General features: G+C 46.7%; 1 protein-coding gene across 4 annotated transcripts; it reads right to left on the bottom strand.

Annotated features, from left to right (window-relative positions):
* Positions 1 to 3135: 3135 nt before the first annotated feature.
* On the bottom strand, positions 3136 to 25711 carry CILP (cartilage intermediate layer protein). Of its 4 annotated transcripts, none has more exons than XM_049852606.1 (9): positions 25581 to 25711; positions 23908 to 24078; positions 20324 to 20416; positions 19288 to 19380; positions 18028 to 18207; positions 17152 to 17466; positions 9352 to 9460; positions 8503 to 8660; positions 3136 to 6200 (listed from the first exon to the last, which is right to left on the bottom strand). In XM_049852606.1, the coding sequence occupies exons 2-9, from the start codon at positions 23993 to 23995 to the stop codon at positions 3835 to 3837; spliced, it is 3402 nt and encodes a 1133-aa protein (XP_049708563.1). In that variant the 5' UTR covers positions 23996 to 24078; positions 25581 to 25711; the 3' UTR covers positions 3136 to 3834. The 4 variants fall into 4 exon arrangements, with proteins under 4 accessions (XP_049708563.1, XP_049708562.1, XP_049708561.1 ...); XM_049852605.1 differs by lacking the exon at positions 19288 to 19380 and adding an exon at positions 19381 to 19650; XM_049852604.1 differs by having other exon boundaries at positions 19288 to 19650.
* Positions 25712 to 26263: the final 552 nt, after the last annotated feature.

Raw genomic sequence — 26263 nt, forward strand, 5'->3', positions numbered from 1 at the left:
CTTTATATGGTGGTTACCAAGTCTTGCTTACTTTGAACAAGTAACTGTGAGGGACCAGTCCCTGGAGAAAGACTTCATGTTTGGTAGAGGGTCAGTGAAAAAGAGATGGTCAGACATAGTGGCTGCAACAGTGGACTCAAACAGCAATTGTGAGGATGGCGCAGGATTGGGTAGTGTTTTGTTCTGTTGTACATAGGCCCACTATGAGTCAACTTACTCGACAGTACCTAACAACAACATGTGCCAGTGAGGAGCTCTGATGGGGCAATGGTTAAGCAGAAACAGCTATGCAAAGCCTGGGGGTGAAGGCTGGGAAGTGATGGTAGACATCTCTTTCAAGAAAAGGAAATTCTGTTCAGTCAAGCTCACGACACCTTCTAATTTTTTTTTTCCTCATTTTTTTTTTCCTCCTAATTCTTAAAGCCATTGACTGCTAACTGAAAGGTTGGCAGTTCAAAACCTCCAGTGGCTTTGAGGGAGAAAGATGTGGCAATCTGCTTGCATAGAGAAAACCTTAGAAACCTTATGGGATCTCTATGAGTCGAAATCAACTTGTCAGCAGTGGGTTTTTTGTTTTTGCCTCCAAAGGCAGCTCTGTCACCTGCAAGCTGTGTGACTGGTCAAGTCAGTTTTCCCTGGGCCTCAGTTTCCTTATCTCTAAATAAAAGAGTTGGCCTAGATAAGAATCTAGGTACTTTCTAGAAGTGCTTTCTATGATTTTCAGTTAGGCTAAGAGCACAGTGTCCAGGATGACTTTGGTTTGCCAAACCATTGATGATTCACTGGGTGTTCCCTTCCCCAGTGGAGCTTCTTCCTACTGGATGGACAAAGCATCAATCTCAGAAAAGCTCTGGTCTCAGCCTGCTGTATACTGGTTGATCATCAACCACCCAGTTACCAAGTATGAACTGTATGAAGGCGTACACCAGATGGTAGGGAGAAAGGGCAGAGGGGCCAAATCAGACTGCTTCTGCTTCCAGCCAAATGAGTTTTCCAGGCAGAATGCTCTCTGCAGGCTCAGATAGTTCTAGCAGCTGGGGTGAGAGAGGGAAACGTCACCATGTCAGGACAAGAATAGTCTTGAAGGACTGAGAAGACTTAGACAAGTTGGAGGCAGTACAGGGATGGGTGGAGTTTCAGGCAAAGGGAACAGCTAGAGCCAAGAAGCAGAGGTTGGACTGCACACTGGAGTGGAGTCTTTGGGCTACAAGTAACAGGGATGCCACCAGACATCAGGAAGCACTGGAACCAGGAACTGCAAAGCAATTAGATTCCAGGCCATCACTTCCCCCTGGTTTCCTCTGATTCTCTTATTTTCTCTCTTTCTCTCTCTCACACACGCACACACACACATATATTTAATTTTTACTTGGATTAGTCATTGGTATACACCAAAACCGAAACAAAACAACCATTGCTGTTGAGTCGATTCCAATTCGTAGAGACCCTATAGGACAGAGTAGAACTGTCCCATAGGGTTACCAAGGCTGTAAATCTTTTTAGAAGCAGACTGTCGCACCTTTCTCTCACAGAATGGCTTGAAGTTTTGAACTGCTGGCCTTTTGGTTAGCAGTCGATGGCTTTAAGAATTAGGAGCTGTCATGAGCTTGACTGAACAGAGTTTCCTTTTCTTGAAAGAGATGTCTACCATCACTTTTCAGCCTTCCCCTCACCAGGCTTTGCACAGCTGTTTCTGCAGCAGGCTAGCTCCTAGCTATCATTCAGACCTCAAATGAGATGTTACCTCCTCCAAGAAGCCTCCTCTGACCACCCCTTCCAGGTCTGGTACCACTCATCTCATACATGCCTGTTTGTGCACATAGCCTCACATGGCATAGGCATTCAGTAAATGTTTGATGAGTGAAGAAAAGAGCTGCTGCCTGCTAGAGTCCTTTGTTCAGGCCCTCATCGATAGGGAAGGGTATGGGCTGGGGGCCTAGTCAGTCCACCTTTCCCAGAGCTGCCTCTCTGAGTTTGAAGAGAACTACACAGAGTGTTCAGGTTGAAACAGCATAAGCCCTGGCTCCTGAAGCAGCTGGGGCGTCTGTGGTGGAGATGACGGTACAGTGGCCCCTCAGTAGAGGCAGCCAAGCCCACCAAGCAGTTGGTGAAGCTGCTTCCTGGGAGCAGTGGGACAGAAGTGAAAGTTGGAAGTGGGCCCAGGCAATCACAAGGCCGCTAGGCCTCAGCCCTGCATTCGCTTGCTTTCTCAGAGGTGATGGGGATGGGGCTGCTCAGCCAGAGAAATTTCTAATTGATTTCAAACTGAACCCTCAGGAACCAGGCAGATGCTGAGCCAAGAGCACACAACCAGCCCAGGCCAGAGGCAGCCAAAAAGGAGTTGTACTGGGCCAGTCAGAGGATTAGGGAAAGCTTTCTGTCCTGACTGTAAACTCCTTCTCCAATCCTCTTTGCCTCTTTCCTGACAGATTCTGCAAAGGTTGGGAGAGGTGCAGTCATTGCTTCTTACCCAAACCGACACCCCACCACCCCAATTGTTGGTGCCTCCAAGATCAATCTGGCACCATCCACTGGCCTCTGATTGCTATTTTAAACCAAATACCTTTTCCAAAGACAAAACCAAAACCCTGTTCATTTGGACTGGTTGTTTTACTCAAGGGGACAGGGGCTGTTACAACTGAGACCTGGTGTCTGGGAAAGCTGGGCATCTCTAGAAAAGCTTGGAAAAAAAGTGAAAAGCCCATCATTTTTGAGTGAGGTCAGCCAGCCCAGCTGGAGAAGGCAGCAGGCTGTGGGGTAGCTGAAGGACCACTTGGCCAGCTTGCCATACCCTGGCCTAAGCCATTGTAATCAATAAGCTCCTCAGTATTGGAAAAACAGGGGAAAAAAAAAAAAAGAAAAGTCAGAGCATGTTTTTAGCCTCACTCAGGAGCCCAGAACATGCTCACAACTCCAGGAATCTCAGCTCTTTCCTGCGTGCGGAAAATATGATCATGAGAACAAACTTGGCTGTTGAAGTGTGTGCATAGTTACCCAGCCCTTTAACTTAGGGACCTGGCTTCACACCACCTTGTGACTACTTTCCAGAGTTGCCTTTGCCTCTCTGAGCTGCTGGTTCGCTTTAATGGATAAAAGACAGGACACTGGCCTAGAATCAAAGTACAAAATGTGCATTTATTGACATCTGCCCTGGGCTACACTAGGCTTCTAGCAAGAACAAAAAAGCAAGTGAAAGTGAAACATGCTAATACTGTTAGTAACCTAATGTGGTTGTGGATACAAGGAGATGTTCTGTCCACACTTGGTGGAGGAACTCTGATCACCCTACATTCAATAGTTTAACATTAGATGTGCATTAAAGTTCCAAATTGAGCAAAGAAATAAATAAGTTATTTACATTTCAAGTAAAAACATTATAGTTTATCCCTTTATTTCACCACTGTTTATACAATGACCTGTGATGGAGTGCCAACTTACATCCTGTGGAGTAAGACCAAGAAATATGCTTTGTATTGGTTATTTGAACTTCAAAATCAGATTTTTATTATTGTGAAGGTGGGCAAAAGCATGCAAAAAGAAAAGTACATTTCCATTGATGGCACTAAATGAGAACGGTCAAAGCCACAGTGTTTTCCTAGTGCCCAATTTCTTGTGTTTCTTTGAAAGAACAAGACAAAGGGGCTTTATTCTGCCGTTTTGGGGGCTCTGTGCCAATCAGTATCATGGGACGAGGTAACTAAAAGCATGAAGAAACAAACAAGCAAACTGCACCAGAACAGATGTGCTTAAATTAACCGAGTGACAGTTTGTGCGTCGGTCTCACAATGGCTGTCACGTGAGGTGAGGGGAAAAGAGGACGGAGCACCAGGAGACTTAATTGCTCAGCGGCGGTTGAGCAATCCCAGGAAGCCTCAGAGAGGCCACCCCTCCTCGCCTACGCAGGCCAGCCCTTCTTGCTCGTTGCTGCCTCCTGGAGGCCAATGTTCCTCGGATATTGCCTGCGGAAGGTAGCCGGGCTGGGGTGCTCTGGAGATACTGGAAAGCGCTCTGGCGGCCCACCTGCCTCTCTACGCAGTTAAAGGTGAGGGCCACTCCCACGTTGCTTTTCATGATTCTGGAGGAGCCATCAGATGTGCCATCGAAACACCGACCAAGTGCGATCTCCTTGGCCGTGCGAGGGTCCTGGTCAGTGACGGTGTAGATGCCATAATTATGGCCCAGTGGGTCCAGGGGCGCCAGCATGGTGTACTCGCTGGTGTCATTGTTGACTGCCAGTGGCAGGTGGTTGACCAGGTACTCATGCAGCATAGAATTCACACTGACTCGATGGCAGCTGCCCTGGGGAATAACCTTCACCAGGGTGCGGTCCACCCGGTCCTGGTCATACAGCATGCCGCTGCACTTGAACTCCAAGCAGGCAGATGAGACATTAGGCTGATCCCTGTCCCGTGTGCTCTTCACATCCCGGATTCCATACAGCTTCCCCACTGTCCGCCGGTGGGTGCCCCCCATATTGCGGGATCGCACGTTCACCTCCAGTGGCCCCACAATCTTTACCTTAATGTAGCAGGCTCTGAATTCCATTGGTTTGGGCCACCATGCAAGGTAGTCTTCAGTCCAGCTCATGGGGTCATACTCATTGAAGGGCACGGTGTTATAGTCATATCGATCCCCCTCAATCTGGTAGAACCGGAAGTGGGCTGCACTGGGTGGCGCCTCCTCACATGCCCGGAGGTTTTCAAAGGCATAGATAGGCCCGTTGCTCTCTTCCGCTGAGTTGGGTCTTGGCTTGGCCATGCTGATCTGGAAAGCTGTCTTTTTAACTCGTGGGTCCTCATGGTCTGTCCGTCGGTACTTGAGCTTGTTGAGGTAGGGCTGAGGGACGCCAATTGCATTTGGATTGAATTTAGGAGAAGATTCCACTGCTTCCAGTTCCTCCCCAGACAGACTTGCCAAGACATAGGCGGAGTAGGCATCAGGGGACTGGTCATCACAGAAGGCAGGCAGACAGGCCCCATTGGGGCCTGTAATGACACTGTCAAAGCGGCCCCAGGCCCTGGGGTTGGTGGAGAAGCCAGTCCTGGGCTCCAGGTTGATCACGGAGACCACAACCCCCTGGATCTGCTCACTGGGCAAGAACCTCTCACTCCGGTAGGCCCTCACCTTGATAAAGCACCTCCTGTTTTCAGGAACATCCAGGTTAAAGAGTCTCCTCTCACGGATCTCCATGTTGCCCACCAGGAAGGTTCTCTCTTCCCTTTTGTTCCGCCTTTGGCTTTCAAATTTGAAGTCACTTTCCTCCTCCCACAGCCCTGTGTCTGGGTTGAGTGACCAGAGCTTCATCATGGGCACGTGCTCTGGCATCTTGACCTGAGCTGAGTCAAGGTGGACCTTCACCTTGCCAACGTTGAGTGACTCTGAGGTGGCCTCATCTGTGAAGTCCACAGAGAACATGCCATATGTCCGAAGGGGGAAGGTGTCTCCTTCATCGTTGATGAAGTTCAGGTCACTCTGGGCGGCAGTGGCTGTGGAAATATTACGGGGATCCAGGAAGGTCACGCTAGCCTTCACTTTTCCTATGTAGGGCTCCCCATTCTGCCTGTAGAAACTCTTAGATGGAATCTCCAGCTCAGCCACAGGATCTTCACCAATCATCTCCCCCAGGGGGATAATATTGGTCTCCAGGGCCTCCAAGGTGATGGGCTCTTTCCGCCGAAGCATCTTGATCTCATGGAACACTGTGCTCCCCTTCTTGTTGAAGGGCAGCACTTTAGTGGTATTGATGAACTTCTGCAGCCTGTCCACAAATGTAAGCACCAGCCTCTCAGTGTCCTGGGGGACATGGAGGGTGAAAGTTCCTTTGTAGCCAGTCATGCTCACACGGTTGCCCCCCATATACACGTGGCCAAAGCGCATGGGCTCCCCATTGTCAGCAGCACTGACACGGCCCCGCACGATACTCCGAGTCTCTGTACACCGCTGGCAGCTACACTGCATGGCCACTTTTGTGGGTAGTGTGTACCCACTGCACTGGATCTCCCTCTCCTCTGTCTTGGAGATGCCACAGCAGTTCACAGCATCCTTACATCTGATCCCATTATCCTGCCGCCCTGCACAGATCTTGATAGGGCAGTGGCCCACGTCATAATAGAAGGAGTTGGTGGCATTCTGGAAACAGTCATGGGGCAGCCGGATAAGGTAGCTCTCAGGGGTTGGGTTGCAAGCCGTCTCATCAGGGGCTGTGGAGGGAAATGGTGTGGACATTAGGTGTAAGTTCATATCCTACACAAATTTTGCCTGTGTCTCACCTCTTTCAGTGCTTTATAGTTTTCAAAGTACTTGCATATCCATGATCCTGATTGTCATAGCACTGCTATGAGAGAGATGGGCAGCTATTACTAATCCCATTTTATAGATGGGGAAACAGAGTTGGTTGCTGAGACCACTAGAGTAGTGTTCTTAATGGGGTTGTGTTTAGGGATATCACCAAAATTGGGGGTGCTACTGGCATCGAGTGGGTAGTCATTGATGCTGTATGTCTTCCCAGGCCTGGCACTGTCCTACATAAAGAACTGTTCTGCACCCTGCGTGACTTTCATGTATCTCACCAGACATTCATGTAGGTGAAAAACCTGTTTAAAATTATTGAAGCCTATGTGTTTTTTGCATGACCTTAACATGCACTAAATTTTTCAAGAATGGAACTACCACGTAAACTGAGCTAAGATTGTACTTTGTTTAGCTTGGAACAATACTAAGTATTGTTCATCTCAGAAGAATCACATACCTATGACCACATCTTGGCTAAGCCATGATGCTCAGTGGTTTGGCAGTTATATAATAGTGTAGTCACCCTTCATTTTGTAATCTAATATAACTATGTATTATACGTCCTAAAACCTCTATGAGGTAGAATTAGAGTGGGGTATAGGTTTTATACTTTAAGTTACCACCTTGCTTGGGCCACACCCTTGCTTGGGTCACGCCTTTTATTGTACAAGAGATAAAAGTAAAGAATTGAGCAAAGAGAAGAGAGGGCACTACTACCACCAAGAAAGAAGAGTTGGGTGTGGAGCACATCCTTTTGACCTAGGGTCCCTGCATTGAGAACCTCCTAGACCAAGGGGAAGATTGATGGCAAGACACATGGAGATCTCCAAGGAACACCCACAGATGTTGAAAGGAGACACGGACCTTCCTCCAGAGCTGACAGAGAGAGAAAGCTTTGCCCTAGTGCTGGCGCTCTGAGTTCAGACTTCTAGCCTTCTAAACTGTGAGAGAGTAAATTTTTGTTTGTTAAAGCCATCCACTTGTATTTCTTTTATAGACCAAAACAAAACAAAATCCATTGCTGTCAAGTGGATTCCAACTCATAGAGACCCTATAGGACAGAGTAGAACTGCCTCATGGGTTTCCCAAAGAGTGCCTGGTGCATTTGAACTGCTGAACTTTTGGTTAGCAGCTGTAGCTCTTAACCACTATGCCACTAGGATTCCCCCTTTTGTAGAAATACTAGATAACTAAGACAGGACCAGATATATTTTTTGGAAATTATATGTAGTTATTGCCTATAAATTTAAATGGTCCATAATAAAGAATAGTAAATAAAAAAGAATAGTAAAGACAGTATTTTTTTAAAAACTGTTAAAAAAACTGTGACAAATGGGTAGCATTGCCATGATGGGTTGAGAACCCCTGCTGAGGGGGCTCCCCATCTCCTCTGCCAAGGTCCAGAATGCCCTGCATCCTGCCTGTCCTGAGGTCTGTTGCTCAACTTTCTTGGAGCCTGTGAAATATTTTAGGATCTTTCCAGTAAAATCTCTCTTCCTCTACCTTTTGTTTTATTTTATTTAGGCTAATTACTAATATATTCTACTCCCAGCCCTCACTTTTCAAGTGCAGGTTCCTAATTGCCTTCAGCCTTGAGTTGTTCCTGCCACAATTCACTGCTTGAAGCCATCTCTGATCAGATCACGCTTTCTTGTAAAGCCCCTCTGGTTACCCACTTTTGTTCTTTTGCTTGCTCTGGCACTTCAGTCTGGAATGTTCCCATCTCCATACACACAGCCCTGCCTATTCTTTAAAGCCAGGGGTTCTCAAACTTGGCTGCAAATTAAATCACCTGAAGAGCTTTTAAAACTCATGATGCCAGGCCACATCCCAGACCAATTAAATTAGAATCTCTAGGGGTGAGAGTTAGGTATCATTATTTTTTTAAAAACTCACCAGGTGATCCCAGTAGGCAGCCAAGACCCAGCTGGAAAGTTGCTCCCTCAAGCATCCATCTGGGATCGTTCCCACCTGAAAGTTATCTGTCTCTCCTCTATAGAGACCACAGCTCCTTATCTCCCATTTGTTTTAGCTGCATTTTTCTATATTATTTACATCTCTTCACCTTCCTAGAGTGATACTTGGTGAGGTAGGATTCACATCTCTACCATCTTTGCTTCCCAGAGGGCACAGCACTCTGCATAACACAGAAAAGATTCTAGTGCCCAGTTATGCAACCTGGGGTGCTCAGCCATCCCCAGCCAGCCTTACCTATGACAGTCAGCTGGGCAACCTGGGACTTCACAGCCCCAGCATCACTCTGGGCCTTGCAGAAGTACTCCCCACCTTGGTCCCGCTGCAGGTTCCTCAGCACCAACTTGCTCTCGTGCTTGTAGAGAGAGGGGTCAAGCAGCGTGTCATTGTGATACCTGTAAGGGATGGAGAAGTGGAGCCTGAGGGGTCACTGGGAGGGCAGGTATCCCTGGGGGGCAGTGCCTAGGAGCAAGCAGCTAGAGAGATAGATGGTGAATGGATCCCTGCAGATACCAACATCACCTCTGACGTAGCTCACCCAAGAGCGATGACTGGCTGGGAGTCAAGGAACTTGGTTCTGAGTCACAGCCCTGCTACTTAACTGTCTATGGATCCTTGAACAAACCATCTCACCTCTCTGAGCTTCAGTTTCTTGGTCTATAAAATGGGAACAATGATCCCTAGTGGACCTCACGGGATTGTTGGGAGGGTCAAACAAGACAATGGCTGTAAAATGTTTGTGAAGGCTAAAGGACTCATAACCATTGGGAATTCTATCCTTGCTTGCCTTAGTCAGGGCTGAGGAACTTTGTTCTGTGTCCTGAGGATATGCAGTTGGGACCCTGAGACCAGAGATGCTCTATGGGTGCCCCACCTTCGAGAGGACAACCAGAGAGTTTGATGATTGTCTGGGCAACTTCAACCTTGACGGCTCCCTCTTTCAAGTGCCAACACCTGGGCTGTGTACCTGTGTCTGGCTTGTAACCTTATTCTGTTGATTATTATTATTAATAAGTCCAGACCCAATACAAGAAAGCTCTGGTTTCCAAGAGGCGAATTGGGCAGGGTAGCTGGCAGAACACTCACCAGAAATACTTGTCTGGACTGGGCTTCCCCGTGGCCTTACAGCATAGGGACACACTCTGTCCAGCTCTCCGTGCTTTGGTCTCAGGATTCATTATGATATATGGAGTCTCTGGGAGAGGAGATTATAATAGCAAATGAGAAATAGTGGTTTGGGTTTTTCTCTGTGACAGATTCTACAGAGCCTTCCTCCCTTAGGTTCTTTGGCTTGCATTAAAATTGTGTGACTTCACCCCCACCTCCAACCCCTCTTGAATGACCCTAATACTAGTCAAGAGTGGAGTCCACCCCTTCCACACCATCTGCCTGGGATCTGCTCCCATGGCCTCTCAAGCAGCACCTGGAGGGGGCAATGGAGAACCCCGGGGACCTTGTGCCAGTCCAAGATTCCCAAGCAGTGCCATTGGGACAGAGCTGGTTGTTTTAAACAGTGTAATATACCCATTCTTCTTCCATTAGCAGAATTTTCTGGCCATTCTACACTGTTTTTTCACTCCTCAAGCCTCTCTCTTTATGACCTCCAAATTCCACACTATACTGTAATCAACTGTTTTAGATAAAGTGACCATAGAAGGCAGACCTCATGCATTTGAGGAAACAAGCCATGCTGATATCTGGGGGTAGAACACTCCAAACAGAGTAAATACCAAGTGCAAAGGCCCTGAGGCAGGAGCGTGTGTTGAAGGAACATAAAGGAGGCCAGTGTGGCTGCAGTAGGGTGACTGCATGTGCAGTAGTTGGAGAGAAGATCAGAGAAGTACTGGGGGGGCCAGATGATGTAGAGTCTCATGGGCTGTGGTAAGAATTTTATGTTTTACTCTGAGTTAGCTGTGCACCCAGCTCTTAGTACTTGTGACCCCTCTATTTAAAAGTCCAGCCCTGGAGTTCCAGCCAACATGGTGGCTTAGGCAGACATTCCACACTGTCCCACTACAGCAGAGATGCAAGAAACCAAGTAAAACAGATATAGATGACAATCCTGGAACCCTGAGCATCAAATGAAAAGATAAAGAACTAGATCAAACACCAACTGGAAAAAGAAACTGAAAACAGCAAACAAGAAGAGACAGACCAGAGGGGCCCTGTTAACCACCCCAGGACAGAGTGGCCATCTTGAGACAAAGACAGCAGCAATCCCATGTGAGAAGCACAAAAGGCAACTTCACAGAATTCCCAATAGGACACAGATTAACTGTGTAGATATTTAAAAAAAAAAACCAAAACCTGTTGCCACTGAGTCAATTCCAACTCATAGCAGCCCGACAGGACAGAGTAGAACCGCCCCATAGAGTTTCCAAGGAGCCCCTGGTGGATTTGAACTGCCGACCTTTTGGTTAACAGCCATAGCACTTAACCACTATGCCAGTGGTTTCTAACATACCTGGAGTGAAATAAGGTCCTGATTGCTGGAAGCAGCCAATGGGAAGAACCCAGGCACTCTTGCCCAGTGACCTAAAGGAGCACATTCCCCCTCCCTCCACCCTCCTGGTGATTAGCAGCACAAACTTACCCCCACTCCCTGCAGCCCCACCTGCTGGGGGCCAAAGTATGAGCCCTGCCTTTCTTTCACAGCCCTGACCACCACCCCTCCTCTGCCTGATGGCCCCACTGAGCAGCAGCAGGCCGATCCAGTGTGGCCCCAGCTGTTCCTCACACCTCTCTCCCTCCACCTACTCTGCCGAGTGGTAGCAGGCCACTCCATGTGGTGCCAGCCACCTTCCCTGTCCCTCCCATCCTCTGACCCCTGCCAAGCAATGGGTAGGCCACTCTGGCACAGCACTGGCTGCTCCCAATCAACCACATGGTGGCTATTGTATGCCCACACACTCGAATGCTTATCACCCACCCCCTCACCTGGCAAGTGGCGGCAACCACGCATCTGTGAGCTCACCCACATGTCACCCATTCCCCCCCTTCCCCTACCCAGTGACTGGTGGTGATTGCATTCCCACACACTGGCCCACTTGCCACCCAACTGCCCCACCCTCTACCCCCACTTGTCCACCACCCCCATCACACCTGCAGCCCTACCCACTTGATGAGTGTAACTGCCTGCTCCCGTGGCACTGGACAGACAACAGACAACAGCCAACACTCACCCAGACAGTCCCCAGCTGCTGGGCACAACCAACAGAGACCCATACTCATACTACCAGCCACTGCCCCACTCACCCAGAGACAAGTGGCGAGAACTCCAGTGCTGCCAGACTTGAGACCAGTGAACCACACAAGGCCCGCCAGCCCAGACAAAACAAAAAATCAGAAGGAAGCAAATAAACATATAATCAATAAATAAATACAACAACACCTGAATGCCTCAAAGACAACAGACAATAACAAATCATATAAAGAAACAGAACAAGATGGCTAAAGCAAGTGACAAAGAAAAAGAAAACCTTCCTGAGGAAAAAATGATAATTGAACTACCTGATAAGAAATCCAAAAGACTTATATTTAGGATCCTCAAAGAAATCAAAGAAAACACCAACAAAGCTCTAGAAGAGTTCAGGAAAATGATACAAGAAGAAAATGACAAAATAGATAGAAACCATACAAAAACAATAACTAGAAATCCAGAAGATTAACTCTAAAATTTCAGAAATAGAGAATTCATTGGAAGGACAAAGAAATAGAATTGAGTCAATGGAAAACAGAATCAGCAAAATAGAGACTCACTTGATACCAACCTGTTGAGGAACAATCAGAAAAAAGAATGAAGAAAGTCTAAGAGTTATATGGGTCACTATCAAGAGGAATAATTTATGCATGATCAGAATTCCAGAACAGGAAGAGATTAAAAGAAAAAAAAAAGAACAGAAAAATTTTGAAGATTTGTTGGCAGGAAACTTCCCTAATATCATGAAAGACAAGAAGATATCCACCCAAGAAGCCCAGTGAACCCCACTTAGGATAGACCCCAAAAGAAAATCACCAAGACATATCATAATCAAGCTTTCCAAAGACAAAGAAAAAATCCTGAGAGCAGCTTGAGAAAAATGAAATATTACCTACAAACAAAGGGGAACCAATAAGACTAAGCTCTGGTTTCTTGGCAGAAACCATGCTGGTAAGAAGGCAATAGGATGACATATATAAAACCCTGAAAGAAAAAAATTTCCAACCAAGAGTTATATATCCAGCAAAATTGTCTCTCAAATATGATGGGAAAATTAGGACATTTCCAGATAAACAGAAATTAAGGGAATTTGTGAAAATCAGGCCAACCTCACAAGAAATACTAAAGGGAGTCCTTCAGACAGAGAACAAACTATGTCAGACAACAACCTGGGATTAAGACACATGACAACATCACCTGAATACCAACCCAGATAAAGAATTTTCAAAAATAAAATAAAATAAAGCTACAAGGCTGAAAACAGGAAACCAGAGATGTCAACATGTAAGTGCCAACAATATCAAAATAAAAAGGGAGAATAAATGGTGTAGTTACAGAACTTCCATACGGAGAGGAAGTCAAGGCTATATCAAGAGTTTTAAACTTAGGAAGATGAAAGTAAATTTCAGGGTAACCATAAAAAGCACTAATAAACCTTCTTACCAAAATAAAGAAAAAAATCAGAAAGACTCAGTAAACATAAAAACAATAGCAGTGAAGGGAATGAAAAAAGAAAACCCATAAACAAAGAGAACTCAGCACAGAAAAGTATGGAACAAAGAAAACATCAACACTACAAAAAAAAGTACAACAAAATGACAGCAGTAAATTCATACCTAATGAATATAAATGTATTAAATGCACCAGTCGAGAGAGAGAGTGGCAGAATGGATAAGAAAACACAACCCATCAATATGCTGCCTACAAGAGATATACCTAGACACAAAGATAAAAATAAGCTAAAAATAAAAGGATAGAAAAAAGAGCAGGAGTGGCAATATTAATCTCTGATAAAATAAGACTTTAAGGCAAAAACCAGCATGAGAGACAAGGAAGGGCAGCATATAATTATTAAAGGGTCAATCCAAGAAGAGGACATAACCGTAATAAATATCTACGCACCCAACGAAAGAGCTCCCAAATATATAAAACAAATTTTAACAGAATTGAAAAGAGAAACAGCTCCACAATTATAGTAGGAGACTTTACCATACCACTTTCGATGAAGGACAGAACAACTAGGAACTCAGCAAAGATTCAGAAGATCTAAACAACACAATCAATCAACTCGATCTCATATACATAGAGAACATACATAGAAACACTCCACCCAACAACAGCACAGTACACATTCTTTTCCAGTGCATATGGATCATTTTCCAGAATAGAATACATTAGGCCACAAAGCAAGTCTCAATACACTCAAAAATATTAAAATAACACAAAGCATCTCAGATCACAATGCTATAAAATTAGAAATCAATAACAGGAAGAACAAGGGAAAAAAATCAAATACATAGAAACTGAATAACATCCTGCTTAAAAACCACTGGGTAATAGAAAAAATAAAATTCCTAGAATCAAATGAGAATGAAAACACAGCATACCAAAGCCTATCCGACACAGCAAAAGCAGTGCTCAGAGGTCAATTTATAGCAATAAATGCACACAGCAAAAAAGAAGAGCCAAAACCAATATCTTAACTCTACAAGTCCAACAAAGAGAAAAAGAGCAGCAAATAAACCCCACAGTCACGAGAAGAAAGGAAATAATTTAGATTAGAGCAGAAATAAATGAAACTGAAAACAGAAAAAACAATAAAAGGAATCAACGAGACTAGAAATTGGTTCTTTGAAAGAATAAAATCAACAAACCACTGGCCAAACTGACAAAGGAAAAGAAGGGGAAGATATAAATAACACAAATAAGAAATGAGATGTGTGACGTTACAACAGAACCAATTGAAATAAAAAGGATCATAATGGAATACTATGAAAAACTATATTCCAACAAATTTGGAAACCTAGAAAAAATGGGCAAATTTCTAGAAATACACTACCTACCTAAACTAACACAAACTGAGGTAGAAAGTTTGAACAGACCCAGAACAAGAGGAAATTGAGGAAGGAGGTCATTAAAAAAAAAAACTCCCAAGAAAAAAAAACCGTGGCCCAGAAGGCTTCACTGGAGAATTCCACCGAATACTCAGAGAAGAGCTGACACCAATTCTACTCAAACTACTCCAGAACATAGAAAAGGATGGAATACTCCTGAATTCATTGTATAAAGCAAGCATAACCCTGACACCAAAGCCAGGCAAAGACATCACTAAAAAAGAAAATTATAGACCAATCTCTTTCATGAATATAGATACAAAAATTGTCAACATAATCCTAGCCAGTAGAATCCAAAAACATATCAAAAAAAACAATGCATCATGACCAAGTGGGTTTCATACTAGGTATGCAGGGATGGTTCAACATTAGAAAATCAATCAACATAATCCACCACATAAATAAAACAAAGGAAAAGAACCGTATCAATCAATGCAAAAAAGGCATTTGATAAAATCCAACACCCATTCCTGATAAAAACTCACAGCAAAATAGAAATAGAAGGGAAATTTCTCAACATGATTAAGAACATGTATACAAAACCAACAGCCAACATTATTCTCAATGGAGAAAGACTGAAAGCATTCCCCTTGAGAATGAGAACCAAACGAGGATGTCCCTTATCATCACTCCTACTCAACATTGTACTGGAAGTCTTAGCCAGAGCAATAAGGCAAGAAAAGAGAAATAAAAGGCCTCCAAATCAGTAAGTTAGAAGTAAAACTATACCTGTTTGCAGATGATATGATCCTATTGTTGTTGCTCTTAGGTTCCATTGAGTTGGTTCAGGCTCATAGAGACCCCATGTACAACAGAACAAAACATTGCCCAGTCCTGTGCCATCCTCACAATCATTGCTATGATCCTAAAAAAAAAAGTCATAGAAAATCCCAGAGATTCTGCAAGAAAACTACTGAAAGTAATAGAAGAATTCAGCAAAGTGGCAGGGTACAAGATCGACATACAAAAATCAGCCAGATTCCTCTACACTAACAAAGAGAACCCTGAAAACAATACCATTTACAATAGCCCCCCAAGAGATAAAATACTTAGGAATAAACCTAACCAGGAATGTAAAAGACTTATACAAAGAATACTACAGCAAGAAACCAAAAGAGACCTACATAAATGGAAAAAACATACCATGTTCATGGATAGAAAGACTTAGATTGTAAAAATGTCAATACTACCCAAAGTGATCTATAGATATAATGCAATTCCAATCCAGATTCCATCAACATTCTTTAACGAGATGGAAAAACTAGTCATCAACTTTATATGGAAAGGAAAGAGACTCCAGATAAGCAAAGCACTACTGAAGAAGAACAAATTAGGAGGCCTCACACTTCCCGATCTCAGAACCTGATATACAGCCACAGTAGTCAAAACATCTGGTACTGTACAATGATAGACACATAGACCAAGAGAACAGAATTGAGAACTCAGAAGTAAATCTATCCACCTGCGGACAGCTGATCTTCAACAAAGGGCCAAAATCCATTAAATGTGGAAGAGATAGTCTCTTTAACAAATGATTCTGGCAAAACTGGATATCCATTTGCAGAAAAATGAAACAGAAGCCACACCTCAGTCCATACACAAAAACTAACTCAAGATGGATCAAAAAGGGGGGACCTCATACCACCAAGAAAGCAATGCTGGGAGCAGAGTGCATTCTTTGAACTCTGGGGTCCCTGTGCAAACAAGCTCCTAGTCCAGAGGAACATTGATGAGAAGGCCAATAGAGACAGAAAGTCTTCCCCTGGAGTTGACACCCTGAATTTGGACTTTTGGCCTACTTTACTGTGAAAAAAATAACTTCTTTTTGTTAAAGCCAAAAAAAAAAAAAAAGATGGATCAAAGACCTAAATGTAAAACCTAAAATTATAAAGATCATGGAAGAAAAAAATAGAGGCAAACCTAGGTGCCCTAATTTATGGCATAAATAGCTATCAAAAAAAAAAAAAAACACACAACTAAAAACGCACAAACAGCAGAGGATAAACTAGATGACTGGGACCTCCTAAAAATTAAACACTCATGCACATCGAAGACTTCTCCAAAAGAGGAAAAAGGAGAACCTACAGACTGGGAAGATTTTTTCAGCAATGACATATCTGACAAGGGACTAATCTCTAAAATTTGTAGAAATCTTCAACATCCCAGTCACAAAAAGACAAACAATCGAATTTAAAAATGTCCTTTGCCCATTAGTCTGAGACCAGAAGAGCTAGATGGTGCCCAGCTACCACTACCAACAGCTTTGATGGGGATCACAATAGAAGGTCCTGCATACAGTGGGAGAAAAATGTAGAACAAAATTCAAATTCTTAAACAAGACCAGACTTACTGGTCTGATAGAGACTGGTGGAACCCTCAAGACTATGGACTTTAGACACCCTTCAAACCTGGAACAGAACCCACCCCTGGAGATCACCTTTCAGCCAAACAATAGGCCCATAAACAATGACACCCTTGAGGAATGTGCTCCTCAGAACAATCATCCATAACCTGAGACCAAAAGGGCAGCATTTGCTCAAAAGCAAAGTTCAGAAGGCAGGAAGGGGCAGGAAAGATGGGCAAAAGGGAATGGGGAACCCAGGGAGGAAGTGGGTAGAGTGCTGTTACATTGAGTGGATTGCAACCAGGGTCATGAAAGAAAATGTGTATAAGTTGTTGAATGAGAAACTAATTTACTCTGTAAACTTTCACCCAAACCACAATAAAATATTCAAAATAAATAAATAATAGTGGAGCCCTCTTTCCCAGCCCTACACCAAAGAACTCAAGTACCTGCCCTCATGAACTCTGCATTGATGGTGACCACCTTCAGGCTAGTCTTTGGCATTGTGAGCATGATGGGGGCAAACTTGGCCTTTGTGATCTTCAGGATGCTTTTGCCATCGGGACATAAGCCAGGGACTCGGAATCTTCCACTACTGCCCGTCTGGGTCAGTTGCTTAGGTGTCTTGGTCAGCAGGTAGACAGTGGCCCCTGAGGCTGGGGCACCCCCGGGGAGGGAGACAGCCCCTTGCAGCACGAAGTCCTGGCACATGCAGGCATCACAATCAGCATTCACCTGGCCCATGGGACAGGTCAGGTCACAGGCTGTGGGAAACAGGTCCAGATCAGCACGGGTACATAGATTCTGGCCCCTCCCTCAGCCACATCCCAGCCTGTAGACTCACATCCACTCCCCCTCTTCCTTAGGCCTTTGTCACTCTTCATCAGCCTGCATGACTAACTCCTACTCATCCATCAAGAATCAGCACAGGACACTTCCTCCAGGAAGTCTTCCTATGGTAACTAACCCTGCTGTGTGTGCCCACCAAAAAAAAAACCCAAACCCATTGCCACCTAGTTGATTCTGACCCATACCAATCCTATAGGACAGAGAAGAACTGCCTCGTGGAGTTTCCAAGGCGCAGCTGGTGTGTTCAAACTGCTGACCTTTTGGTTAGCGGCCAGGCTCTTAACCACTGTACCACCGGGGCTTCTGTGCTCCCACATAACCCTGTATATCTACCATCAAAGTATTTAATGAACGCTCAATTAATACATGGTGAATAAATGAAGCATCCGTTCCAGTCTAGCCTTCCAACCCTTCCTCCTAGGCTGCTTCATACTCACCCCCCGGGCCCTGCCCTGTACCAGGAGTGAGGGTAGTACCTGTACACTCCTGGCTCACGCACAGCCGGCCCTCCTCAGTGGCCTCATTGCACAGTGACATCGTCTCTGCCAGGCAGGTGCGTGTGCGAGTCTGGACCCCTGTGTGACCGCAGGCAGCTGAGCACTTGCTCCAGGGAGACCATGGGCTCCAGGTGCGCTCTGTGTCTCTGCGCAGGGACCCTGCAAAGCAAGATCAGCTGATGGTCTGACTTCCCTCCCAAGGGCACTCTGTCCGGAATCTAACCAAGAGGCTATTTCTTCTCTGATGAGGAGGGATCAGCGCCTCCATTTACGTCATAAACGCCACTGATATTTATATTTATTGCAGTGATTCTTCCAAAAGATGGAAGTCAAGAATCCTGAGGGAAGTGGTCTCTTTCTAATTTGCACAAAGGCACCATATGGGCTGGGGGTGGCCCTGAGAAGGGCTTGTTGGCCAAGCACTGAGAATTTGATATGCTGCCTAGGATGTGCAGGTATGGCGCCATCTTCCATCCCCACCAGCGTGGAAACAACCACGTGCTCCTGGGAAGTTGGGACCTGTGACCTGCAGTGACTTAGGCATCAAGCCCCTGTCTGCCCACACTTCTCAGCTCTAGTCTGAGGCCTGTGTTCAAGAATTGGCCTCAGACCTTGCCCAGGAGTCCAGCCTGAGCTCCCACTCCAGATGACCGCCACTCCCACTTGGGCCTGCGGGGTCAGGTGGTGTGGACTGACAGGACCCACAAGAGGAGAGGGTGTGTGTCCAAGAAGTGGGCAAGCCTGTAGCTGGCTCCCCTCAACATCTATATTGTCCAGCATGGGGGGTTGGAAAGAGCGTAGATTGCAAACACAGACCTGGTTCAAATCCCATCTCTGTATTTACCAGCTGTGTAATCATGAGACGTCACCTAGCCTCTCCAGGCCTTGAGTAACTTGTCAAAACAGATTCCTCAGAAGCCGGTTGTAAAGATTGAATAATGTAGACAATTAGCATGGTGTTAGCGAACATTTACCGTGGATTAACCCCCTTTATCCATTTTCTCATTTAATCCTCCTAAAAACCCCTGTGAAGATTTACTAGTATTACTTCTGCTCTACATATAAGAAACCTGAGAATCAGAGACTGTCAGAAAAATTTGCCTAGAATCGAATCCAAGCAGCCCATGGTCTTAACCACCGTGCCACATGCACTAAATAAAATGGCTCTAGTGGAGGGGACCCAGAAACACAGACACTTTTGGGAAGACCATGGTACTAATGATGCTAATGGGTTATTACCAGAAAGTTGAGTGTGAGTATTTGTGTGATGTCCAGAGTTCCTGTGACCAGAGGCAGGTCCAGGCCTCTTCCTGGGCTTGTGGGAGGGCTCACCTGGAGGGCAGAGGAAGCGTACAGTGTAGTTGGAGCAGTTCCGGCCAGACCACTGCTCCCTGTTAAGGCACCAGAAGCCCTCTCGGGGGCTTCCATGGACCACCTGACCAGCGCTGCCTGCTGGTATCCAGTTGGTGGTCCGAGCCTCTAGCCGCAGGGGCCGGGCACACACACGGTCTCCATAGTAGAAGCGAATGGCGTCCAGCCGCTCATAGTCACCCTGCCCACCTGGATGGTCGATGTTGAACCATGTTGTCCACTCACCAGGACCTAAGAGATCAGAGCCAGCTTGGCCTGCAGCCATGCCCTGGAGCCCCAGGGATGCTGCAGTTCCCCTTTCCTGCTCACCATCTGGGAGTCATCCCTGATACCTGCCACCCTCCCCAATCAGTCTCAGGCCCTGTTGTGTCTCTCTCTTCAGCATCTCCCTGATATCTTACCCCTCTGCATCCTCCACCACTGAAGCCTCCGTTCAAGCTCTCATCAGCCCCCTGTACCATGTCAGTAACTTCCTGCCTGGTCTTGGTACCTCTAGGCTCCCCCTCCACCACCCTCTCCTTTCCACCTCCCTGCAACCAGGGTGAACTTTCTCTATATGGCTTGGACCACAGCACTCCCCAGCTTAAAAAATCCCTTAGCCAGGCATTCAGGGTGCTAGCGAGCTGGCCTCTGCTATCTGTCCGTCCTCATCTCCCTCCTCTCCCCATTAGCCTGTGCTGTGGCTACAGCAAGCTCTACAGCACTCTTGGAATCTGTCAGCCAGCTCCGTGAGTCTGAGCTGTCTGTATACTAGGTCCCTCTGCTTGGGCAGAGGCATAGGCCAATGCCTTGTAAAAGTGGGTTTCCATGGAAACCTAACCTAGTGCCCTGGCTTCAGAGATTCTCTTAGTAGCTAGGTAAAGATACCCCCTCCCAACACCTCCCTGCTCCAGCAACCACTCACTCTCCAGGGGGTCAGCAGGCTTAACAAAGATGCTACGGGTCCCCTTCCCAGGCTGGACTCTTCTCACGGACTGGGTGAGCAGTGCCTGCCTCCCTGAGGGCCAGGAGGAGAAGAAGCTGAGTGAGAAGTCAGGACTTTAAGATATGGGGACCCACATCTAAGATGCATCAATTGGTCTCAACCTACCTGGAGCAAAGGAGAATGAAGAACACCAAAGATACAAGGTAATTATGAGTCCAAGAGACAGAAAGGGCCACATAAATCAGGGACTACGTCAGCCTAAGACCAGAAGAACTAGATGGTGCCTGGCTACAACCTACGACTGCCCTGGCAAGGAACACAACAGAGAATTTCTGATGGAGCAGGAGAGCAGTAGGATGCAGACCTCAAATTCTCATAAAAAGACCAGACTTAATGGTCTGACTGAGACTAGAAGGACCCTGGAGGTCATGGTCCCCAGACCTTCTGTTAGCCCAAGACAGGAACTATTCCCAAAGCCAACTTTTCAGACAAGGATTGAACTGGACTATACGATAGAAAATGATACTGGTAAGAAGCAAGTTTCTTGGCTCAAGTAGACACATGAGACTATGTGGGCAGCTCCTTTCTGGAGGGGAGATGAGAAGACAGAGGGGGATAGGAGCTGGCTGAATGAACGTGGAAATACAGGGTGGAGAGAAGGAGTGTGCTGTCTCATTGGGGGGAGAGCACCTAGGAGTACATAGCAAGATGTATATAAATTTTTGTACGAGAGACTGACTTGATTTGTAAGCTTTCACTTAAAGCACAATAATAAAAAAGAAAAAGATATGGGGCCCCAGCAGGGTCCTACTACCAGATTTCCAGGACTCCGGAAAACAGTGAGATGTGGTAGAAAGAGCATGTGCCCAGGACATAGGTTCAAATCCCCACTCTGCCACTTGTTGACCTTGGAACCTATTTCTTCCCCTGAACTTGTTTCCCCATAGAATAGGGATGCATTAATAATGACTACATCATAGGTCATAGTGCACATTCAGAGTGGTAGTGAACCTAAAGGCGCCTGGCATATAGTACGTACTCAAAGAACGCTAGCTCCCTTTTTGCTCCCACTCTAAAAATGCACAGTAGGATGCTGCTGAGCAGCCAGTGGGTTCGGGCTCCTGGTTTGGGATCTGGACCTGTCCTTCTCAGAAAACTAAGCCTTATTTTTCTGCTCTGCAAAATGGAGATATTAGTCCCCACCTCACAGGGCAGTTCTGTTGACATGAGTATTCCCTGAGGTAACACTTTCCATAAGAAAGCAGCTCTGGAGTACACCATTGAGACTGAGAGCGTGGGCCTCAGAGGCTCTGCTACTTCCGGACTGTATGACCTTGGGGAAGCTACTTAACCCATCTGACTCCCTGTTCCCTCACAGAAAATGAGCATAGTAATAGTTCCCACCTCAGAGGATTGTGGGGATTAAATAAGCTCATTCATAAAATCCAATTAGGGCACTGCCTAGCACATAGTGTATACTGAATCAGTGCTAGCAACTCCTTTTAGCTCAGTGCCTGACACAACAGATGGATTCCTCTCCCCTTAGCAAATTTGGCTTTAGGAGTCCACCCTCCCATAAAGGAAGGACTCATATGGCCTAATTGGGGCAGTGGTCCTCAATTTTCTAACCCCAGGCTGGAAGGATCTTCCTGAGGGTGGGTATAGGGTCCTCAGGACACAGGGAGCTTCAAAAGCCAGCCCACTTGTGAGTCTGGATTGGAAGGGAAAGGGGAAAGGAGAACAGAGAACTGCAAAAGCTTCCAAAGGCAATTAGCTCTCTTGTAGGGACCCAAATCACAATACTCTGTCTGCTTAATTGGGGTGATAGGAGCTCTTTTAATCAAACTAATCTGATTTCCCCTCTGATGGCTGAATGTTAATCATCTTCACAAACAGCAGCTGTCAGGGTGGAATGAGCAAGGCGGGTGGAAGGCACACACAGGATTTGGCAAGATGCTGAGACAGCCTTTGTTCCTGCATCTGTGGTCATGAAGCCTGCAGTGCATGCGGCTTTAAAAGAGGGCCTTGAGTTGAGCAGTTTTGCTTTACCTGAGTATGTGGTTAGAAATCAGGAGAGGAAGGGGAGTGGGAGAGTGTGCAGGGTAATGCTAGAGCTCTGATGCTTAGACGCCTTGGGTAGTCAGCTGTCCCACCAGGCAAATCCTCTCTACTTGTTCCTTTGAGGGAGTCTCTAGGTAGTGCAAATGGTTGACACCATCAGCTGCTAACTGAAAAGTTGGAGGTTTGGGTCTACCCACAGGTGCCTAGGAAAAGAGACCTGGCAATTACTTCTGAAAAATCAGCCATTGAAAACCCTGGACGTATAAGTTCTACTCTGAAAAATGTGGGATTGCCATGAGTTGGAATTGACTCAAAAGCAATTGGTGGTTTCTTTGAGAGCTCATTGTCACCAAAGGATGGGGTCAGAGGGCAGGGAGACCAGATGCCCCCTTTGAATGACTGATCGAGGAGGTGCTCTGGTGCTTATGTCTCATTGAAGGGTCTAACTAAAATTGAGCTTTAGGTCAGAAGCATTTTCATGAAACTAAAAACACCCCAAACCTGCTAAACCTGCTCCCAAGAACTCAATGATGCTCTGTGATTCCCTTTTTGCTTTGGTTGCCTGGAAGCTCAGACCTAAATTCAATACTCAGGGGCAGTAACCGTCTTTTCTCCTTCCTCTAAATGATTGCTCATCCCTCTCCTCATTTAAAAATTCTGTTCTTCCCATCCAGGGCAACGGAGAATGAAGAAAACCAATGACACATGGGAAATGTTAGTCCAAATGACTAATGGGCCACAACTACCACATCCTCCACCAGCCTGAGCCCAGAACAACTAGATGGTGCCTGGTTATCACCACCAACTGCTCTGACAGGGATCACAATAGAGGGTCGCGGACAGAGCAGGAGAAAAATGTAGAACAAAATCACAAAAAAAGAGCAGACTTACTGGTCTGACAGAGACTGGAGGAACCCCAAGACTATGGCCCCCAGAAACCCTTTTAACTCAGGACCGAAGTCACTCTTGAAGCTCACCCTTCAGCCAAAGATTACAGAGGTCTCTAAAACAAACAATAACACACATAAAGAACATGTTTCTTAGCTCAATCATGAATATGAGACCAAATGGGCAAAACTGCCCAAAAGCAAAGATGAGAAGGCAGGAAGGGACAGGAAAGCGAAACGGATAGAAATGGGAACCCCCAGGGTAGAGAAGGGGAGAGTGTTGACACATCGCGGGGATTGCAGCCAATATCACAAAGCAATTTGTGTATAAATTGTTGAATGAGAAAGTAATTTGCTCTGTAAACTTTCATCTAAAGCACAATAAAATAAATTTAAATAACAAAAGGTTCTGTTTTTTGAGTCTTAACATTGGGAACTATCTCAAATCCTTTGGGAAAATAAGCAGGACATAAATTATGATTAAATTCATAAACGATCCTCAGGCCTTGAAGCCATTGCTGTGACATAAGGCAGATGTGTAGCTGGACCGTAGACCAGACATGACTTCACTATGGCAGATGGGGACTTGGGAGCTACCAGATACTTAGCCTGTACCCAACACAGAGGTGACCTCGAGGACCAGGAGTAAGACTATGCAGGCCTTGGTCCCCAACATCTTTCCCCCAGGCCCTGTGGGGAGCATGGCAAGAGATGGACGAGGGTGCTTCACAGTGTCAGCTTGTCCCTGGAATGTGGTCTCCCAAGAAGTTTCTCAGATTCAGTGACCTGCAAAGAAACAAAACATGTCAGGTTCCATGTTTCTGAGTCACCTCTTACAGATCTAGTGGGAATATTTCTTGAGCTGTCAGGGATGGAAAGGTGGACGGAATGAAGTCTTGTGGGAGGTGACACCTGCCTGAGTTGCAAGACCCGGCAGCTTAGGTGGTACAGAATCTGAGTTCAAATGAGGCAGACTCCTCTGGGGTCCAGGTTCCAGGGCCTCAATCAAGCAGCACCTGAGGGAGAGTAGGGTGGGGAGGATCCATGATAATGAGCATCAGCCAGGGCTTACTCCCAGCAGCCTCTGGGTGACTTATCAATCACTTACAAGACCTGGGCTTGGCGGGCAGTTGTTTTTTTACCCTTTGGTGGGGCTCACACCCTTGGGCTGCGTGTTAGGACCATGCAGCCCCAGCCCCCACTCCCGTGGCCCCTCACAAGCAGGCAAGCTGGAGGGCAGTGCCTCACACACCACACCTCAGGGAACCCATTTCCAGATGCACACGGGCTACAGCTGGAATACATTCTGACCTGTTTGGGACCTGGCTGGGAGTTACACAGCCAGGAGCAGCTGGGGGAAGCAGAGAGGATGTGTTGTGAGAGGCCAGGGTTCCCCAATAATTGCTAAAGAGGGGCTAGGGGCTGCAGGATCGGGGAGAGGAAGGTAGGCACAGTAATAAGGGCAAGGAGCCATGGGGTGTGGCCCAGGCTTTAGCTCAGCTGGACACTTTTTCTCTCTCCCCAGAGCTCTGGCAAACCCAGAATCTGACTAGTTTCTGGAGATTCCAACGTGGTTCCCTTCAACTCCCAAGCCTAGGGTTTGGTGGGAAAAAATTTCAAAAACACTTGGATTTCAAGGACCCCCCAGGGTCCCAGGGAAAGAGCCAACCAATCCCACATTGCAGACCATCTAGCTCTAAACCTGCTTCCTCCATCACCACCTGTTTCTCAGATGAGGTAGCAAAGGCCCTGGGAGGCCCCCAAGATCTCCAGCTATTGCACGTCTTACCCCAAGTGGCTGGGCTCTGAGCAGGGAGCTGAGTGGGCATGAACTCAGCACTCAGTCTGAGACGGCTCTGAGGCTGTCTGAGAAGCCAAGGTGGCCTGAGGCACCTTGTGGAAAAACCATTTCCCATTTGGCAGACCACAGAGGTTTCTCTCAGCATCGCAGTCGTTTCCTGAGCCTATGCCCCGTCCGTTAAGTTCTTCATCCCACATACCTCAGAGCTCTCAGACAAAGCAGACTGGCTAACCAATTGAAAAAAGCAGGAGCACGCAGAGGTACCGAGACCCTAAATGGGACCACTTGGGGAGCCTGAACTCAGGTAGGAGAGAGGAAGAGGCTTGGGACTAACGAATGGAGGGAAAAAGAGAACTGCAAAGCCGAAAGGGGCGTCTACTCTGTGGGAGACGAGGGATGACCCAACAAAAGGAAGAATAGGGGTAGTCAAGGAAGGGCAGGCAGTGGGGTGCAGAGAGGGGGTGAGGGGAACAGGAATGGAGCTCACCGTGTCTCAGCAGGACTCCTCAGCTGGGGGTCCCAGTCTTTGCGTCTCCAGCAGTCCAGCTTCCCGGGCCTTATATAGCACAGCTGGTGGCTCAGCCTGTGGCAGTGAGCCACAGGGAAGCAGCAGCGAAACCAGATCTGAGCATGAGGAAGCTCAACCTCCCTCTCCCCTCCCCACATCCCCTGCAGCTCACAGAGGCTCAATTTCACTTCCAGATCCGTAGGGGGAGATGCAGCAGGGCCTGGTGATGCGCCAGGTGGGCAGCTGCCTGGGGATCCAGAGGCTGGAGCAGAGCGACAGGGGTAGAGAGGTGGGGTGGACATTGGGAGCAGCCCTGGGAAGGGGCCAAGGGGAACTCTACACCCTGGACAGCATTTCATGGCTCAGGGGATGGTGTGCTCTTGCCTAAATCTTCTAGCTGATCCCCTCAACTCCCCTGGCCCTGCCCGTCCATGCAGAGAAAGAACTTTGCTGGTCTTAGCACATACCCCAAACTCTCATGCATGCACAGCTGGCTGGGGGAGCCTAGTCTGTTTGGCAGCTACTCAGGTGCCCTGGCCTCCGAGGGAGCACTCAGGGAACCTCAGAAGAGACAAAGGACGAAGGGATTATGAAGCACAGGATGTAACCTGGTGAGAACAGTTCTTCCCCACCCTTCCCCACTTCCCTGGGGCTTGCCCCAG

Source organism: Elephas maximus, chromosome 13 (genome assembly GCF_024166365.1).
Source record: "Elephas maximus indicus isolate mEleMax1 chromosome 13, mEleMax1 primary haplotype, whole genome shotgun sequence".
Taxonomy (NCBI): domain Eukaryota; kingdom Metazoa; phylum Chordata; class Mammalia; order Proboscidea; family Elephantidae; genus Elephas; species Elephas maximus.